Source organism: Haliotis cracherodii, unplaced genomic scaffold (genome assembly GCF_022045235.1).
Source record: "Haliotis cracherodii isolate W230 unplaced genomic scaffold, xgHalCrac1.p SCAF_24, whole genome shotgun sequence".
Taxonomy (NCBI): Eukaryota; Metazoa; Mollusca; class Gastropoda; order Lepetellida; family Haliotidae; genus Haliotis; species Haliotis cracherodii.
Window position 1 is genome coordinate 1,498,781 of NW_027266280.1, and position 22,084 is coordinate 1,520,864.

At 41.5% G+C, this 22,084-nt stretch overlaps 1 protein-coding gene across 1 annotated transcript; it reads left to right on the forward strand.

Moving 5' to 3' along the window:
* The first annotated feature begins 18,125 nt into the window (after positions 1 to 18,125).
* Positions 18,126 to 18,785, forward strand: LOC139472486 (uncharacterized). Its single transcript, XM_071254963.1, has one exon. The coding sequence runs from the start codon at positions 18,147 to 18,149 to the stop codon at positions 18,783 to 18,785; it is 639 nt and encodes a 212-aa protein (XP_071111064.1). The 5' UTR covers positions 18,126 to 18,146.
* Positions 18,786 to 22,084: the final 3,299 nt, after the last annotated feature.

Here is a 22,084-nt window from a genome sequence, read left to right on the forward strand (position 1 = left end):
ATTTTATTACGTGCTTTACGTGTTACTTTATTACCTCTTGCGTTACGTGTCACTGTATTGCCACGTGCTTTACGTGTCACTGTATTACCATGTGATTTACGTGTCAATATTTTACCACTTGCGTTACGTGTTAATATTTTACCACTTGCGTTACGTGTCAATATTTTACCACTTGCATTACGTGTTACTGTATTGCCACGTGCTGTACGTGTCACTGTATTGCTACGTGCTGTACGTGTCACTGTATTACCACATGCTTTACGTGTCAATATTTTACCACTTGCGTTACGTGTCACTGTATTACCACGTGCTTTACGTGTCAATATTTTACCACGTGCTTTACGTGTTACTTTATTACCACTTGCGTTACGTGTCACTGTATTGCCACGTGCTTTACGTGTCACTGTGTTACCACGTGCTTTACGTGTCAATATTTTACCACTTGCGTTACGTGTCAATGTATTACCATGTGATTTACGTGTCAATATTTTACCACTTGCGTTACGTGTTAATATTTTACCACTTGCGTTACGTGTCAATATTTTACCACTTGCATTACGTGTCACTGTATTACCACGTGTTGTACGTGTCACTGTATTACCACGTGTTGTACGTGTCACTGTATTACCACGTGCTGTACGTGTCACTGTATTGCCACGTGTTGTACGTGTCACTGTATTACCACGTGTTGTACGTGTCACTGTATTACCACGTGTTGTAGGTGTCACTGTATTGCCACGTGTTGTACGTGTCACTGTATTACCACGTGTTGTAGGTGTCACTGTATTACCACTTGCGTTACGTGTCACTGTATTACCACGTGCTGTACGTGTCACTGTATTACCACGTGTTGTAGGTGTCACTGTATTGCCACGTGTTGTAGGTGTCACTGTATTGCCACGTGCTGTACGTGTCACTGTATTACCATGTGTTGTACGTGTCACTGTATTACCACGTGTTGTACGTGTCACTGTATTGCCACGTGCTGTACGTGTCAATGTATTACCACGTGCTGTACGTGTCACTGTATTACCACGTGCTGTACGTGTCACTGTATTACCACGTGTTGTACGTGTCACTGTATTACCACGTGTTGTATGTGTCACTGTATTACCACGTGTTGTACGTGTCACTGTATTGCCACGTGTTGTACGTGTCACTGTATTACCACGTGTTGTACTTGTCACTGTATTACCACTTGCGTTACGTGTCACTGTATTACCACGTGCTGTACGTGTCACTGTATTGCCACGTGTTGTACGTGTCACTGTATTGCCACGTGTTGTACGTGTCACTGTATTGCCACGTGTTGTGGGTGTCACTGTATTGCCACGTGTTGTACGTGTCACTGTATTACCACGTGCTGTACGTGTCGCTGTATTACCACGTTTTACTGTGTTTGCCGCACGTAGTAACACATGTTTTACTGTTACCTACCGCCGTGTGTCGGGTGACGGGTCAACATGGAATGTCTTGGATTGGTGGGAGACGGGTGACACGTACTGATAGAGATCATAGGACTCGACTGATGCTTCACAATTGACGAGAACCGGATGTGCGTCATTGCCTCCCAGAGTGAGACTGTCGGGATTAAACTGTGTGACCCGACCCCCTGGGGATAGCTCCAACCAAGATAACCAGTAAAGGCGTCACTCGTTGTTTTTTTACCACTGAAAACATCTATAATAATTCCTAATAGTTAATGACTTATCACGATCTGTGGGTCTGATTCAGTGGCAACCGGATGTTCCGTGTAGAATCTGTTTGCCCACTGCATAGGCCTTCCTACGGAAACATAGCATCTGAGAGGGCCATGCTCCACTCGTCCAATAAAAATTATTTGGATTTTGTGGATGAATATAAATATCTTAGTATTTAATTCCAAAGCAATAATTGATGTTCTAAAATTCTTAGCAAGCAACGGAAGCAAAAAATGAATGTATTTATCTTACGAGAATTTTTCATCCCCAAACACTATTAAAAAAACAAATATGTTACAACTCCAGCAATTATGTAACTGCCATAAGATATCTGTCCAAACGAAACTATGTTAATTTGTTAACATTATGATAAAAATTGTAAAAGCTCCCGATTAACCTCTGTCCATCGAAATATAGCCATATCATCCTAGAGTATAGCCATACCACCCTACTGTATAACCAGCCATACCAACCTGATGTATAACCAGCCATACTACCCTGGTGTATAACCAGCCATACCACTCTGGAGTACAACCAGCCATACCATCCTGATGTATAACCAGCCATACCACCCTGGTGTATAACCAGCCATACCACCCTTGTGTATAACCAGCCATACCACCCTGGTGTATAACCAGCCATACCACCCTTGTGTATAACCAGCCATACCACCCTGGTGTATAACCAGCCATACTACCCTGGTGTATACCAGCCATACCACCCTTGTGTATAACCAGCCATACTACCCTGGTGTATAACCAGCCATACTACCCTGGTGTATAACCAGCCATACCACCCTGGAGTATAACCAGCCATACCACCCTGGAGTATAACCAGCCATACCACCCTGGAGTATAACCAGCCATACTACCCTGGTGTATAACAAGCCATACTACCCTGGTGTATAACCAGCCATACCACCCTTGTGTATAACCAGCCATATCACCCTGATGTATAACCAGCCATACTACCCTGGTGTATAACCAGCCATACCACCCTTGTGTATAACCAGCCATACCACCCTGGTGTATAACCAGCCATACTACCCTTGTGTATAACCAGCCATACCACCCTGGTGTATAACCAGCCATACCACCCTTGTGTATAACCAGCCATACCACCCTTGTGTATAACCAGCCATACCACCCTTGTGTATAACCAGCCATACTACCCTTGTGTATAACCAGCCATACCACCCTGGAGTATAACCAGCCATACCACCCTTGTGTATAACCAGCCATACCACCCGTGTGTATAACCAGCCATACTACCCTGGTGTATAACCAGCCATACCACCCTTGTGTATAACCAGCCATACTCTACTGGTGTATAACCAGCCATACCACCCTGGTGTATAACCAGCCATACCACCCTGGAGTATAACCAGCCATACCACCCTGGAGTATAACCAGCCATACCACCCTTGTGTATAACCAGCCATACCACCCTTGTGTATAACCAGCCATACTACCCTGGAGTATAACCAGCCTTACTACCCTGGAGTATAACCAGCCATACTACCCTGGTGTATAACCAGCCATACTACCCTTGTGTATAACCAGCCATACCACCCTGGTGTATAACCAGCCATACCACCCTTGTGTATAACCAGCCATACCACCCTTGTGTATAACCAGCCATACCACCCTTGTGTATAACCAGCCATACTACCCTTGTGTATAACCAGCCATACCACCCTGGAGTATAACCAGCCATACCACCCTTGTGTATAACCAGCCATACCACCCTTGTGTATAACCAGCCATACTACCCTGGTGTATAACCAGCCATACCACCCTTGTGTATAACCAGCCATACTACCCTGGTGTATAACCAGCCATACCACCCTGGTGTATAACCAGCCATACCACCCTGGAGTATAACCAGCCATACCACCCTGGAGTATAACCAGCCATACCACCCTTGTGTATAACCAGCCATACCACCCTTGTGTATAACCAGCCATACTACCCTGGAGTATAACCAGCCTTACTACCCTGGAGTATAACCAGCCATACTACCCTGGTGTATAACCAGCCATACTACCCTGGAGTATAACCAGCCATACTACCCTGGTGTATAACCAGCCATACTACCCTGGAGTATAACCAGCCTTACTACCCTGGAGTATAACCAGCCATACCACCCTGGTGTATAACCAGCCATACTACCCTGGAGTATAACCAGCCATACCACCCTTGTGTATAACCAGCCATACCACCCTTGTGTATAACCAGCCATACCACCCTGGTGTATAACCAGCCATACTACCCTGGTGTATAACCAGCCATACCACCCTTGTGTATAGCCAGCCATACCACCCTTGTGTATAACCAGCCATACCACCCTGGTGTATAACCAGCCATACCACCCTGGTTTATAACCAGCCATACTACCCTGGTGTATAACCAGCCATACCACCCTTGTGTATAACCAGCCATACCACCCTGGAGTATAACCAGCCATATCGGCTATAATTTTGCTATTTTATCCCCAAAAGTGGGAACAAATGTTATTATGTATTTTAATTTATAATATACTAACTGATTCATAACTAGACACCAGAACGATATATTCTCGCCGACATGAACATAGGTCTTTACAAATGGTTTTAAACAGAATCAATAAACCTTTGCCTCCACCAGTGACACACTTGTCATCGCACGAATCGTTTCTCCAGAAATATGCCTAAAAGGAATAGTTTGTTGGCATTGGTGAAAATAATGAATAGTTTCTTTTGTGGAAAATACCCAAAGGTCCCATTTTTTTGTTAATGGTGAAAATGAATAGATTGTTTTATGATTCTCGGTATATTATCCCACCCCATACACATCAAATTGATGCTCCCTAAATAAAGAACAGATTTTACCCTGGCCACCGCCAGACACATTGAATGTGGAGCCCCCGATCTGTGTACCTATACTGAGTACAGTGGACCTCAGGTAGTCTGGACACTCCACATTCCGGGCGATGAAGTTTGAACGTCTGAACCAGTTGAAAGCGACGTAAATCTATGTTTTGTTACCCCGGAAACTTGTCAACCCGAACAGGGAACGATACAGTCCGGATTGACGGGGTGTCCTGTCTCAGCGGATCCCTGTCATTCGGCACCACCTATTGTCACACCCCGGGGTTTTCCAGCGTGGAATGATGTCATCCTCTGTGTATTCCGTTAGGATGGGGTTTGCTATTTGTTTATATTTATTTAACAATATTATATGTCTATGAATAAATTTATCATGTAATTGTGATCACAATTTCAAGAAATTATGTAGGTGGGGCGTGCGCATCACACGTCCCCTGAAATCTCGGTATTGACAACGTGTCATTGATGACGTTAACTGTATGTCCTGTTATCACCCGGGCGCATCCGCTATTGCATCAGTGGAGCTGTTTCTCCGGACATGGAAGGACCCGCTTGTAATTCCTGGGCCAGCGCCAGCGTCCACTGAGAGACGTGGGTTACTGTACGCGTCGTCCCTCTCAACGGCTGACGGGAAACTGAAGCACAATCGTTCATTGAGCTTTATGAGGTTGGATTGCGGTCAAGGTTTTCAACTGTTTCCTGGTGGCTGCATGGCCCGTTACACTGACACTTGAAAATGAGCGGCCCCGAGCATGAATGTAGGTCGACAATGACAACAATGCGTAGAACAAAGAACACATATAACCGTTTCTTTGTTTCTGTTTGTTAGTTTAACGCCGCACTTGCTTGTTGTTGTTTGTTTGTAGATTAACGCCGCACGTGGGGTTGGAGTGAAAGGGGTAAACATAGAGAATAGTAGCGGAGTGTTTTCGTGACGTAATACATGTTAGGAATAGAATTTGAGAAGCACTCCCTAATCTGAATATCCAATCGAACATTGTTACACGGTATCTTCGCACGAATGCGAATTGCGGTGCACTTTGTAGTTTGTTTTGTTTGAGTTTGTGTAAGGGATTGTTAAGGGGCTTGTAAAAAGCTCAGCTGACATGATTGGTGAACAGATTTACAGACGACGTCGAACTGTAGCGGACACTGGGTCAGAACCCAACGAGATACGCCAACAGCGCATCACATGTTATAAAATTAGCATAATGTATGTGAGATACATGATAAGTCTGTGACTTTTGCTTGTGAATGATGTATTATAATTGTTTCTTCTTTGATAGGCATTTATAAGTTGGAGTACTAAGTAAGGATAAGAATGTATGGATGAACAACTTCTTTATTACAATTATGAGCGACTTGCTTCATAACAGTGTTAGAACCTTCACCGAAACGTCGCTCTTAATTGTAATAAAGAAGTTGTTCATCCATAAATTCTTATCCTTACCTATTATAATTGTGTTTATATATATGTTATTATTTATAGTAGACAGTAGAATGTTTACAGACTTATCGCACATACATTATGCTAATATTATAAAATGTGATGCGCTGTCGGTAAATATATATATGGATAGTGAACCATGTGTAAGATGTAAGATGTAAGATGTAAGATGCATGGGCGGATACAGCTTTTTTGAAAAGGGGGATGCACAATAAAGACCTATTTATTGTCTTTGGTGGTAATTTATAGAGAAATAAAAAAAATCGAAATAAAAAGGGAGTTTAGGGTTTATTGGCAGCTTGTTTGTTGTACTTTAATATTTAAATGCGACCAAGTAGGCCTGTTTTTATTAGATATATGCCTAGTGCTTTAAAGGTTTGTAAGTCATTTAGGGGATTTAGTACCGTTGCTAGTGTCATTTGATTGTTGCAATTTAGTGTGGATTGGAGCGTTGTTCTGTGTTGCTGGTAATGTGTGCAATATAGTATTACGTGTTCAGGCGTTTCTTTTAAGTTGCAGTGGGGGCATTTACCGGTTTGGTGTTTTTTTTAATTTGGTGTGGCCTGTTTGTAGTTTAGTTATTACTCTGTCAATTTTTTTGGTATCATGATGGATTGTTGTTTTTTTAGTGGCTTTTGTAGCAGGTGTTTTAGTTTGCAATCAGATTTCAGATAGTTATTTTGCCACTTTTTGAAGATTTTCTTCTTTGTAATACTTTTAATTTCGTTTTTTTTTTATATTGGTAGGTTGATGTTTACTTCTTCTAATTTTAGTGCTGATTTGGCTGCTTTGTCTGCGTGTTCGTTGCCAAACACTCCGACATGGGCAGGGATCCAAACTATTTCTATGTCTTTACCTAGTTTACGTAGATTGTTGGCGCTTTTAATTATCTGTTGTATTAGTTTGGGGCGCTTTTTTTGTGTTTTTGTTTTTTATGGCCTGGAGTCTACTTAATGAGTCTGAAAGGATTAGGGTTTTTTGGTGTCTATTTATTTGATCGCTGTGCAGGGCTGTTACTATCCCCATTAATTCGGCTGTGAAAATTGATTGATTATTTGGGAGCCTATTGGATTGTGTTTCTTTTTGGGGTTTGTTGATATGGATGCCGAATCCTGTGCGTTTTGAGCTCGGGTCAAAGGACCCGTCTGTGTAAATGTGACACCAGTTTGGCCATTTTTCGTGAATGTATGCTAGTGTGATGGATTTAGCGGTATTTGGATCAGTTTCTTTATTTAGTCTGGTGGAGAGAGATATGTCGATTTGGGGGGTTTGGAGTTTGGGTGTGAAGGTATTATTTGGGGCTGTGTTTAACTGTATATTATTTAGGTTGTGTGTATTTAGGTAATTTATTATGTGTTGAGAGATTGGTGTTAATTGAGGGTTTTTGCGAGCTAGAGCTTGGAGTCTGGGGCTTGTTATTTTTAAGGATCTGTTGGATTTGTTGGTTTTGTTGGGTTGAGGCCCAGTAATTTATTAGATGTTAGATGTTCTCGGCGTAGATTCAGGGGTATTTCGCCTGTTGGTGCCTGTAGCGATATGCGCGGCGTGCCCTGCCATGCTGAGTGCGTTCGATGTATAGACTGTGTGCATGGCGAGAATAAAATATACCGGAAACTAACATTTCTGTTGTCTACATTTGGTTGGTTGGTAGGTTTGTTGTTTAACGCCGCACTCAGCAATATTCCAGCTATATGACGGCGGTCTGTAAATAATCGAGTCTGAACCAGACAATCCAGTGATTAATATTATGAGCATCGATCCACGCAATTGGGATCGATGACATGCATCAACCAAGTCAGCGAGCCTGACCACCCGATCCCGTTAGTCGCCTTTTACGACAAGCATAGTCACCTTTTAAGGCAAGCATGGGTTGCTGAAGACCTATTCTACCCCGGAATCTTCACGGGTCTGTCTACATTTGAGACGACCCTACCCAAGCGCAAGGCTTAGCTTGCGAAAACATAATAACCTCTCGTTGTTTAAGTCAATTGGACAGGAGAGAAATTCGCAGGAAGGTGACAGAAAAAAGAGTACCATGTTGTTACACCCGAAACAAAAGTCGCCGTCCTGCGAATGAGCCGTTGTACGTTATGCAATAGATGTCTCAGGAAGAAGCCTTCGCATTGGTGTATGGAGCTCACTAAAAGTAGGTCCTTCTTAGTGATCCAGTTTGCTTTCTTATCAGATCAAGAATCACGTGTAGAGATTTCCTTAAGTACAACAGCGACCGGGTACAAAACTAGAACATTTATATCGCGCAGGGGCAAGAACATGGTACATATCATTCTTTTGCATTGGAGTGTTCATGATTTCCGATCTCACACCAAGTTTATCGGTTTTTGGGGAAGGGTTCTAAACATTCTACCTGATACCAATTTCATAGATCTGTCGCATCGATGCCACTGTCCATGATGTGATACAGGAGAATCTGACAGAATCCGGCCACAGCTGACAGCAGCGGAAACAGAGAGGTCTCTGAAATGTGAGGCGTGCTATCTGGTGTCGCCCCTCCAGGGCTCAGTGACCGCCTCCGTGGTCTAGTGGTAGAGCATCCGACTTGAGAGCGGAAGGTCCGGGGTTCGATCCCTGACCGCGTCATACCAAAAGACGTTAAAAGATGGTACTTGTTGTTACCCTGTCTGGCGCTCGGCATTAAGGGGCTAAAACAAGGACTGGTCGGCTCGGAGTCAGTATACTGTGTCTGAGTGGGGTATTCATGTTAAACTGCGGCATGGTATCTCAGTGAGCTAGCACTATAAATCGGCATCAGTCCGAACTAGTACAAGAAGCCACACAAACACACACACGTACATGCACGTCGCTACATAAGTGCAATAATCTTGGACGCGACGTTAAACACCATTTCACCCCACCTCACCTCCAGGGCTCAGTATTGTTTGAACAGGGAAAATGGAAGGAACATGACCGTTGCGCCATATTACAACATCCGGTGAGTCCATTTAATCACGTTCCTGCACCGGTCGCACAAGGCAACAACCTCGCTATCTGCCTGTCACTCTTATGACACCACTTCCTTCTGGGCAGATTCAAGTGTTTTCACTCCAGTACGGGGAGAGCGCGCGCACAGCTTGTGGACAGGAAGTCATCTTATTTCAGAAGTCGTTTTCAGTAGACATAAGCTGACCTTACTTCATGTACTGTCGCTAAGACAAACATTTGTTAAGTATTAATTTGTATAAACAGGAAAGGTATGTGGTATGTCGTCCATGAAGTAAGTGGTATGTAGTATGTCGTCCATGAAGTATGTGGTATGCAGTATGTCGTCCATGAAGTATGTGGTATGTAGTATGTCGTCTATGATGTATGTAGTATTTCGTCCCAGAAGTATGTAGTATGTCGTCCATGAAGTATGTAGTATGTTGTGTATGAAGTATGTGGTATGTCGTCCATGAAGTATGTAGTATTTCGTCCATGAAGTATGTAGTATGTCCTCCATTAAGTATGTAGTATGTCGTGTATGACGTATGTGGTATGGCGTCCATGAAGTATGTAGAATGTGGTCCATGAAATATGTGGTATGTAGTCTGTCGTCCATGAAGTATGTAGTATATCGTCAATGATGTATGTAGTATGACGTGTATGAAGTATGTGGTATGTCGTCCATGAAGTATGTGGTATGTCGTCCATGAAGTATGTAGAATGTCGTCCATGAAGTATGTAGTATGTCGTCCAAGAAGTATGTAGTATGTCGTCCATGAAGTATGTAGTATGTCGTCCATGAAGTATGTAGTATGTCGTCCATGAAGTATGTAGAATGTCGTCCATGAAGTGTGTAGTTTGACGTACATGAAGTACGTAGTATGTCGTCCATGAAGTATGTAGACTGTCGCCCATGAAGTATGTAGTATGTCGTCTATGAAGTATGTAGTTTGTCGTCCATGAATTATGTAGTATGTCGTCTATGAAGTATGTAGTTTGTCGTCCATGAAGTATGTAGAATGTCGTCCATGAAGTATTTTTTTTCGTCTATGAAGTATGTGGTATGTCGTCCAAGAAGTATGTAGAATGTCGTCTATGAAGTATGTAGTATGTCGTCAATGAAGTATGTAGTTTGTCATCCTTGAAGAATTTGTTTCTGTTCAATATTTGACATGCTGATACTGACATACAGAAAACGAAATCGATGATCCAATAACATGTTTTCTGACTGTTCCTTGCTACTTGTTACTTTTGAACTCTTTCAACTATCTTTTTTCCTGCCTCAAATCAGATCATGTGAGCCAGCGTGTTTGGCCATCTGGAGGAACAGTCCGTTTTTCGTTGCCATCGGTGCTTTCTTGGATGCTTTCCACGTGCTCACCAAAGTGGTAAACGTCTGAGACCTGCATCCCTTCGAGCTTTCCTCTCCCATTGAGCTGACGTGCCATGATATAACTAGGATACTGTTCACTATTACTGTACCTACTCCGATGGTCCCCAGGAGGTCATCGAATCTGCAATGCTTTAGTCTGTAGTTGAGGAAAGGGATCTTTTTGTAGAAATGAACATAAAACATTAACGGAACTATTGTCATACAAGAGTTACCTTCCCTCAAATTGTCACCCGTTATCGTAAGTGTCTGGCCCGTACACAAACTGTTGACTTCCCACTTACGTTAGTTCCACACTGACAAGGCAAAATAATGACAGATGGTCATTTATGGAGTTAATACCGCCGACTCGTCAATCGAGACTGGTCGTTTCGCAAAGCGCCGTTTTTCTTACTTGACCAGCGTGTAATCCTTCGCCCTAACAGTAGTCTCGTAGCTTTCGAGAATAGTTGATTTTGTATATAATCATATCCAAATGTTTGGTAAAGAAGTTTAGTGGCCGCTAATAGTTTTTTGCCAAATTTATTGTTTGTGTGTATTATTTAGATTTTTTTTAAATTTTCAAAGTCGAATCTACTTCGCAATTACAAGGGCTGGTGAAACGTCCCTGCGTGTCAGGTAGGGAGAATTTACTTTTTAAGGTTTTACATTAGTAATGATAAAAAAATTATAACTTTCCGGTAGACAACTGCACGAAATGTATTTAATAGATACTAAAAATATCTCCTTTCCCCGTCTCTCGTTGAGAGAAACAAGATATTTCACTCGATACGCGGAATATCCTCCATTTGCTCATAGGAAACGGGCATTGCAGAAAGAATTTAACATTGACACATTACTGATATCTCATACATGACGACATTTCTACGGACATACACCCTAGACAAGAGCATATTTGTCCTTGTCAACAGGACAGTACTATCAGCTGCTGTAGACGTCAACAGAAATACTCGATGTGCGCAATAGACTTATGGAAAATATAACAACATGGATGACTGATGTTTATAATTACTGTCAACATCATAACGATTCATATAAATATGGAATACACTGGTTCTAACTCACTACATTGTCTAACGATCTTCGTGAGATTTATTTTGAAGTCACGAAATTAAATTTTAAAAATATTATTACGGTTCCCTTATTCAATGCCATGCGTAAAGTTCAATTATCTAAATTGATTCCTTTTTGTTCTTTCTTTCCCACAAAATAATTCAAAGAGGATAATTGGATTTTATTCATGAGACACGCGGACACAAAGCAAGGAAGGAGAAGAGGGAAGGACATAGCACCACGCGCCTGATGTTTGTGTTCTCACGAGCACAGGACATGGGCGTATTTCGGCGTTCATGTTATTTCTAAAGCTTTTGTCAAATTCTACTTCATGTTCCGGATTCCGAACCAAAGACTCAAATTACTGTGTAGTCTGAGTTCCTGATCGACACATTTTGAGAAACAGAAGTAGGAAGTTGGACGTTTATATCCACATTCTGGTAATGAAGTGTTACGCAAATGTGTTCAGTACGTGGTTGCGTAAGAGGGATGTAACGTTAGTTCCGAGTGACGCGTCTGTTTGGCAAGCTAGCAAGTTTAATTTGAGTTGTTCGAACTCCATTTGTGTGATCTTTTAACTCAAATAAATGACAGTTGCTGATCACTTCAGATACACAAATACAATGTCTCCGTTTCACACAGGTCACTGACAACAGCATCTAAATAATGTCTCTGTTCACACATGGCACTGACTACAACATCTACACAACGTCTCTGAACCAAGTCAGCTCCCTTTCTTCCTGATTTGTTTCTTTATGCATATGAACCGGAGTTTTTGCTCGGAATGGCAAAGTCAAAAGAAAGTAATTTGGCCAAGACGTTTAACTGAAGCTTCAGATATACCGATGATCATGTAGCCAATTCAGTAACTCGCCTGAACCAGAAATATGGGAGGCCAGTGGGACCCGTCTGTTTCATACACTCTCCACAAGCCTGTATGACAAGAGCTATGACTTCAGCAATCCAATAGTCAACTTTACTTTATGTCAATATTTCAGCAGCTCCAGTCTTTTGCTCTAACTTCTGAGATACGAGTATGCTCTGTCTATGAATATTTGAAAGAGCGTCATACAACTACATATTGTTTCATCAAGGTTACAACTTTCAAGGGCTCGCGGTAAACGTGTGAAGGGCATTTCCAAATTTGACGCATCAGGGACTAAAGTTATTTGCCTTTGCATGTGTTTGTGTTATGTCCGTTTTGACGTGTATGGTATGCTACCGTGTGTTTTCAGGTGAAAAGTTTACTTGCCTTTGCATGTGTTTGTGTTATGTCCGTTTTGACGTGTATGGTAAGCTGCCGTGTGTTTTCAGGTGAAAAGTTTACTTGCCTTTGCATGTGTTTGTGACGGATGACACCTGTGGGGCAGGATACGCTCACTTTCCGATGTCCATATTCTCCTTGATTATTGTTAAAAGGAGACCAGTAAGATAACCACACACACACAAACACACACACGCACATACAACCACACACGCACACACACACACATACAACCACACGCACACACGCACGCGCACACACACACGCACACACACACGCACATACAACCTCTATCTGAGCCATAAATCGATATTTTGATAGCGAAGAAATTAAATAATCATAAGTTATATATGGTAAATCAGATAATAAAGATTGTCACTGAAATAAGTATGAACCTTGAGTTTAATATCTAGGGTTTTTTAAAAATTCTTTCTTGATGAAAACAAACTTACGTTATAAATCTCTACCAAATTCCCCGAAACCGACACTCATCTGTTCAACGCCATCACGCTATTGTCATATGTATGACGTCATTGAAAAGTCAAAATAGAACAAATGAGAATATCTCTATTGAATCTCAATACCCACTGTCCACGTTATATTAATTAAGTATACACGCTTGAAGTACAATCCCAGTGAACAATTATTATTACGTAATGTTTTTGTCTTTTTTATATTTCAGGATTACCAATATGCTAGCACTATTTCGGTAACCTGACGTCACGTGTCATTTCATAATGTGGATACTAACTAATTAGGGATGGATCAATTATTAAATGGGAGGGGTGGAGTGGAGGGGAAGGGGGGTAGATCGGTGAGACTGGTCTTAGGACTGTAGGAGAGACTGTATCATATTTGACTAACGCGCTACCCACCCTCTTCTTTGTGACATGTTTTCACCGCGTGTAATCTTGTTGTGGCAATAACACTCGAAGTGATGAAGGTCTCAAACGTTTACTACTTTAGTGAAACCCACGGGTATGGTCCTAGAAACATAATCATGATCATCGGTTTCTGTCACACCTAAGGGACGCAACTCCATACAGCGAATTGTGGCGAAGAATGCTACCCCACGGCTCGTGTCCCCTTAAGGGGTGATCGGGTAGCCTATTGGTTAAAACGTTCGCTCGTCACACCGAAGAGACTGGTTGATTCCCTACATGGGTACATTTCGTTCAAGTCCCCCGTCGTGATATTGCTGGAATATTGCTAAAAGCGGCCTAAAACCATACTCACTCACGCACGTGACGCAGAGGATACCCGGATGAGATTAATCCAAGCAACGCCGGGAATGCGTTTTTTACTTCATCACTTGATGTAATTCCGTGATTGCGTGGCAATATCCTGGCAATATATTTAAAAAAGCTGCAATCAAAATCCCCTTTGAATCCCATGTATGCCTATGGCCTCATTATCGAATACAGAAAGGGGAGGTGGGGGCACTTGCCCCTCCTTGTTGGAGAAAAGAAATTTCACACTTGTGGAGTGAACTGACAGGAAGCATACAATAATATAATGACTCAGTTATTGAACGCGCATTGCCAAATCACAAAAAGCCCCCATCCCTTTCCAGATGGTTGTATCCATGCTTAGAGCTAAATCTAACCCTCATCGTGTCCTGTTGGAGAGTCCGCGATTATGCAAGTCTCTTAACTTCCATGGAATTATACGTGTATCAAGATAAATACAGTAAACTACGGTTATAACGAACTCAAAGGGACTACTATTTTTAGTTCGTTATAACCGTAGTTCGTTATAAGCATATATACAGCATAACTACAGCAAATAGTCGGGACTAAAAAGTAAGCTCGTTATATCCGTCAGTTCGTTATAAGCGTGTTCGTTATAACCGTAGTTTACTGTATATGATTGTGGTCTGGCAGTTTCATAGTAACGCCCAGAATTGTTGAAAATGTACGAACTCGGTGCAAAGAGAATCTGGCGATACAGGGGCAACAGGTTCTACTTCCACTTCACTATTGCCCTCAGTGTTATGTAACAAGTGCAATAAGCCGGGTTGATCGACTGAAGGGATTGTTTGACGGTGTTCTGTTACCCCCTGCTTGGTCGAGGGGACGCCGATGGGGTGTTATTAACGCCAAGGGGTTTGTTTCACTGTTGATCGACTGAAGGGATTGTTTGTCGGTGTTCTGTAACCCTCTGTTTGGTCGAGGGGACGCCGATGGGGTGTTATCATCTAGTGGGTTATACCATGTTTACGTTGCAAGTTGTGACATCAGTGATTTCACAAAATGCCTGAAAATAACCACAAACATTTCACTGTAATCACTGATATCTAAGATGTAAGACAAATAATTAATTGTATTTCAGAGACCGCAATAACCTTTTTCTTCAAAGAGACGCATCATTAATAATTGATATTTTGACATTTTAAATGGACGGATTCGTTTCAGCTTGTTGATCTAGTCTCCTCACACTCTCTCACCCCAACCTCACCCAACCTCACCCAACCTCACCTAGCCTCACCCAACCTACCCAACCTCACACCAAACCTCACCCCAATCTCACACCTAACCTTACCCCAACTTCACCCCAACCTCACCTCACCCCAACTTCACCCAACCTCACACCTAACCTCACCTAACCTCACCCAACCTCGCCCCACCCTCACCTCATCCACATCTCATTCTCAACCCATTCCTAACATAATCCCTCCCTATTCCCACTCAAATCTCGCCCTAACCTCGCCCCATTTCATATCCATTTTACAAACATTACAAGGTGCATCACTGATTATTGTTAACCTGTTTCCGACCTGCGTAAATCGATCCAAAATATCCCCAGAAACATGCCGGTGACCTCGTGCCCCCTTGTAACTGAAACACCTCATGAGTCAGATTTGACTTAATGAGTGACCCCAAGTAGAATAGGGGCGCAGGGGATGTTCGTAACACAATGGCAAAATCCATGACAGGGTGATATTTTAATTAGGAATATCTGCCGGGCGTGGATATATTTTAAACAATACTAGTCAGTGATAGCGTGATATTTTGGTTCAGTGTTTTCGAACTTTCTATTAAACTGTATGACTAAAACTGGAAAAACCCAAGTCAGGTGCCAGTAAACCACAGTCTTGTTATGTTATCTTGGGATATCGTAGCTGGGGCGCTACCCACGTCCTCCTCCGTGATGGTAATGAAATGTTACCGAATATTTATCTCCATAAACTAACATAATGACGTGCAGGAAAGATATCTCACAACCCCACTTCATCAAGTTAACGTCCTTATTTCACTGCCCCAACTTCAACTATTAAGCAATAAGATTAATTCATTTAACAGGATGATACTCAGGCAGATATCAAATATCATAACAGGGGATTCATATTTATTGATTTTCCGATAACGTTCTGAGAAATTGTCCTGTTGATACACCACGATTGCATCGGCGCCCACGGGCTCAGCTATATGAGATGTGTGGATCTTACACCGCATTTGTGTTATTGGATTGTAAATATCCTGTATTAGGAACATACATTGTCTTTAGTGAGCCTTCGGGTATCACGATTGTGGGGCGTATTTCAGCTATCAAAAATCTGGAGCAGGTTTCAGAAATGACAAATGTGGAGTACATTTCAGAAACATGTATCACACATGAGGTGTATACTTCAGATATCACAAATGGCGTGAATATTTCAGAGATCGCATATTTTAGATATCACACGAGGAGCATATTTCAGATATCACAAATATGGAGCGAGTTGCAGGTATCACACGTATACAACTCAGATATGGCAGTGTAGATTAGATATAAAACATCAGCATGTTATCTGGTGTCAAGAGAAGGTAGCACTGAGATACCACATTCAAAGACTACGCAATTGAGATACCAACATAAGAGGACACTATTTGATACATCACTTGAATATATATCGGAACTTTTAACATATGTTATGTGTTCAGTAATTTCAATGATTCATCATCTTAAAGAGCAACAATTTAGATGCCACTTTTCTGGGAGATATAATTCAGAAAAAAACAAAAGGGGTAGAAGTGAGATTTACCATTTTGGAGATATAACTAGGATATTATTTTTTGGAAGAGTGGTATGGTTTTAGACCGCTTTAGTAATATTTCAGCAATATCACGGTGTATATTTCAGATATTACAAATGGCGTGAATATTTCAGAGATCGCATATTTTAGATATCACACGAGGAGTATATTCTTCATATTTTGTACCCATGTCGGAATCAAACCCGGGTCTTCGGCGTGATGAGCGGACACCGCAGCCACTAGACACCCACCTTCCACTGTTTGGAAGAGCTAAATGAGGTTTTTTAAAGAAATATCACTTTATGAACATCTCTGGGAAGGTATTAGATAGGTTTCCCAATACATGTCTGATTATTCGAGCTTAAACCGGAGGTTGAATTATCGTTAAACACCCTATATACAACTTTGACGTCTCATTGTTATAATGTTTATTTTCACGGAAGGACTAGTGGCTAAGATATACACGCCATCATAGTGGATACAAACACATATACGAGTGAAATGGTATGAATGTGGAACACACGTGTAAAATTCCCCGCCAGCCATCGTGTAATAGGAGGGGAATTTCTGTGTAGTTTGCAAGATATAATAGCAGCAAAGCTACCAACCCTTCATTCACAAGGAACTATAAAAGCTGGGCTTGCTTAGATCTACTGATGTAAGAAACCCAGCGACCAATCGCATTACCGACCTGTCAGTGGGGACGGATATAAACTTCCGGGTTCTCATGCGGAGACGACACTTCACTATAACGCTTTATCGCAAATACACCATAGAAAATGTAATCAAAGATGAAAATAAGAATTCACTTAGTAATTAATATAAGTTATAGCAATGATCATTCATATAAGTGATCAATGACAATGTAACTTTGATGCCATTAATTAACGTTATAACGGGGTTAACCCTCGCCCCAAACGTGTCACCTCACAGGCGATCATGTAAATGTTTAAAGAGACAGTAAACCAATTTTTCTAATTTATTAAGAGCAGATTTGCTCTCTTTTTTCACTTTTAAGTCTTGAACAGCATTATTATTATGCCGGGGATATAATATTATCATTACTATTTCTGAGGTTGCTATTTTGTGAAGGTGACACTTTTTGAACGATCGCAATAGGGATAAGTGCTGACGTATTCCGGTATGTTAATTGCAAATCCGTCCACGCGTTCGTGTGTTCGGAATCAATTATATTTGGGATTGTTCAGATGATAGTCAAATTGCAAAGTTACTGTACGCATTGTCCATCTCTTCAGGAGAACAGACCTGTCACGGAAATACAATAATGGGTAGCCACGTCACCCCACACATAAGCTGATATGTATTATTATCGCAGGGAAACCCCACCGGATTTCTTCGTGTATATAAACCGCTAGTTAACCGACAGTCAATCACTAAGGAAAACATCAAGCGTTTGCTGTAAACCAATCTTCTTCAGTGAACATTCTTGATTCCAAAATCGATTTCCAACATGATTTATGAGCTGTGTGTTCTGATCTGCGTAGGGATCCTCTCTGCGTCCGCTCTACCTGTCAACGACGCCTGGAAACACGTGGTCAGACAACGTCGTAACGCTGCCAACTGTCAACCACCTCAAGATATCAACCAACTCTTCCAAAGTCTCAACGCCAACACCGACACCTCCATCTTTCTTCGTTACGCTCAGGGTGCCAGACCGGGGTCATATTTACACAACGAGCTGAACACCGACCAGGTTTTCGACAGTTCCAACCTCGGAGGCATCACCTGTCCCAGCAGCGTCAGTGACGACCCTCAGGACCCCCTGTGGATGAGGTCCCTCTGTCCCTGGTACTACAACGTCACCTATCTGCCCGCCGGTCACTACCCAAGAGCCATCCCCCAGGCCGTGTGTAAGTGTGACAAATGCGTTGACAATAACCAAAACCAGTGCGAGAGAGTTTCCACTCAAATCCGAGTTTTAGAAGAAACTGGCTGTGAAAATGGTTTCTTTATCTACAAGCCAAAAATCGTCACCCATTTCGTTGGGTGCACTTGTGCCAAACGCCGGACAACAACAGTAGGCTCGAACACCGCCCCAACAGCATCAGACAGTGGAAGCAATTGTGGGGACTTTGGATGTGCCTCCTAAACGAGAAACTCGTAGACGATGTCGCAAATTGATGGTGTCGTTTTCTAATGGAACATTTCCAGTGAGGAAATACCGTGTTAGTCAGTGTCTGACAACCATGTACGTAGATATTCGTTTGTTCAAAAGCTGCATTTCCGTCCATTTATGAAATGCCTAATGTCTTCATACATCATGACATTAACTCAATCCATTTTCATTTATTTATTTATAAGTTATTGTATATGCTTAATTTATAATGTGTGAATTTTGAAGATTTACAAGTTTGCATTTTTTGACATGTGTATATTGTATTATGTATTTTCAACGCATCAAGTTGAAAGTTGAACTGACATCTCTGTGAACGTTCAGATATTGCCCAAATATATATTATTGCTCAAGGTCGATATCCAATGCCATTCCATTCACCTAACGTATGTATATTTGTTTTGTTATTGTTATTGTTATTGCTGACACGTTGAATAAATATTGTTTTCAAAAAGAGAGTATTTCCTTTTCCGTCACTGTCCGGTAGAGGATCCAAGAATCCTGTTAGTATGTGGGAGACTGTGTTTTCTGCTTCGTCTTTCTCGGTAGAGGCTCCAAGAATCCTGTGACTGGGCCATGACTTTGATTCATAAACACATGCCAATGGTATGTTCGGAGTCGTACAACGATCTCTGCTTTTAGCTGTGATATCTGATGATAGTAAAATAATGTTGTCCCTTTTGTTCCAATAGCCCGGGCGCCACATTGTTACATCTGCATATCTAATGGGCCAAGTGCTAAATTGTGAAAATCCATTAGATCTCTGCTCGTGTACCACCATTAAGATCTCGTTGTGAGTAATGTCACGTCACAATTGATTCGAACTATGAGCCGAATGTCTGCTGATGCAGTGAAGCTGATTTTGTTTGTTTGTTAAATTGTTTGTTGTTAAACGGCGAACTCAGCAATAACCCAGCTATAAGACGGCGGTCGTAAATCATCAACTCTGGACCAGACAATCCAGTGAGTGACATCATGAGCATCCATCCACACCATTGGGATCGATGACAAGCATCAACCAAGTCAGCGAGCCTGACCACCCGATCCCGTTTGTCGCCTCGTACGACAAGCATAGTCACCTTTTAAGGCAAGCATGGGTTGCTGAAGACCTATTATAGCTGAAGCTAATTATCAGATTGATCTCTGTGGGTAATGATACATTCCTTCAAAGTCTCTAAGTTCATAAAAATAGCTTCGTATTACTCAGACAGGCGGACGGACGGAAAGACAGATATACATACGGACGAACAGACAGACAGACAGATGTTTATATTCCGTGGCTTTGTGGCCCAGAGTACAACCAAACGAACAAAACATAGGTGTGGTCACGTGACTGATAGCACATTTGCTAAATTAACAACTCTTAGCAATTGCAATCTGGTAAAGTCCAGTTCAAATCGGCTGGCCACGGATTGCCATTCCGATAAATATAATCATGAACAAATGTTCATAACAACAACGTTCATGTACACGCCTTGTTATAGCCTTCATAAGCCAGTCACATAACAACAATGTTCATGCAAACACCGTGTTATAGCCTTCATAAGCCAGTCACATAACAACAATGTTCATGCAAACGCCTTGTTATAGCCTTCATAAGCCAGTCACATAACAACAACGTTCATGTACACACTTTGTTATAGCCTTCATAAGCCAGTCACATAACAACAACGTTTATGTACACGCCTTGTTATAGCCTTCATTAGCCAGCCACATAACAACAACGTTCATGTACACGCCTTGTTATATCTTTCAACAGCCAGTCACATAACAACAACGTTCATTCATACGCCGTGTTATAGCCTTCATTAGCCAGTCACATAACAACAACGTTCATGTACACGCCTTGTTATAGCCTTCATAAGCCAGTCACATAACAACAACGTTTATGTACACGCCTTGTTATAACCTTCATTAGCCAGTCACATAACAACAACGTTCATTCATACGCCGTGTTATAGCCTTCATTAGCCAGTCACATAACAACAACGTTTATGTACACGCCTTGTTATAGCCTTCATTAGCCAGTCACATAACAACAACGTTCATGTACACGCCTTGTTATATCTTTCAACAGCCAGTCACATAACAACAACGTTCATTCATACGCCGTGTTATAGCCTTCATTAGCCAGTCACATAACGACAACGTTCATTCATACGCCGTGTTATAGCCTTCATAAGCCAGTCACATAACAACAACGATCATTCATATGCCGTGTTATAGCCTTCATAAGCCAGTCACATAACAACAACGTTCATTCATACGCCGTGTTATAGCCTTCATAAGCCAGTCACATAACAACAACGTTCATTCATATGCCGTGTTATAGCCTTCATAAACCAGTCACATAACAACAACGTTCATTCATACGCCGTGTTATAGCCTTCATTAGCCAGTCACATAACAACAACGTTCATGTACACGCCGTGTTATAGCCTTCATTAGCCAGTCACATAACAACAACGTTCATGTACACACTTTGTTATAACCTTCATTAGCTAGTCATATAAAAACGTTAACCTCGCTCTGATGTTTCACAGCACCAACCTTTCTCCATCAAATAGATAACGAAAACTGTGTGACAATGTGGACACGACGTTGAAATTACGCCCTCTTTTGAGATTATTTGGACTGTTATGTTGCAGTGTATTTTATTGTTGATCAGTGATTGTAACTGTGTTACATTGTCTCTGCTGAAATCCGGTGGACACTCATTGCATTGCATTTGAACAGTGATTCTACCATGACATTGAAGAATGCTTGATTCTGATTGGTTAAAAAGAGGTTTCCTTTTAGCTACGGAAACCCCTTTTAAATATATTTAGCCTTTTCACACAAAAAATGTGTGCATGAGTGCATTGATATCCAACATACTGATTCATTAAAAGATAGCTGCACATCGACTGATTTTATTATTTACTGGGGGTAATTGCTAACTAACTAAAAAGACTACACATGTAAAACAAATAGTAAAATGTTGATTCATTACGTTTTTTGCAGAAATATATTTGTTTAGTATTTCTCTATACTATTTCTACCATCTGTCACCCCTGCAAACGAAATGGCATTTTCGATTTCCAAGAAATGACTTGGTTGGTCCAAACAGTGCACAACAAGTTGTGATGAAATAAATACATCTATTCTTGGACTAAGATTGGAGGGTTATTTGAGAACTTCTTTTTAAAAAAATATGTGTTTTGAACACTTATTTTTTAACTACTCATGATTATGGGTATTTTAATGTTGAACTTTATTAATATTTGTTACACATA

Coding starts and splice junctions, on each gene's coding strand:
- LOC139472486 (XM_071254963.1), top strand. CDS start 18,147: ATGATTTATGAGCTGTGTGTTCTGATCTGCGTAGGGATCCTCTCTGCG.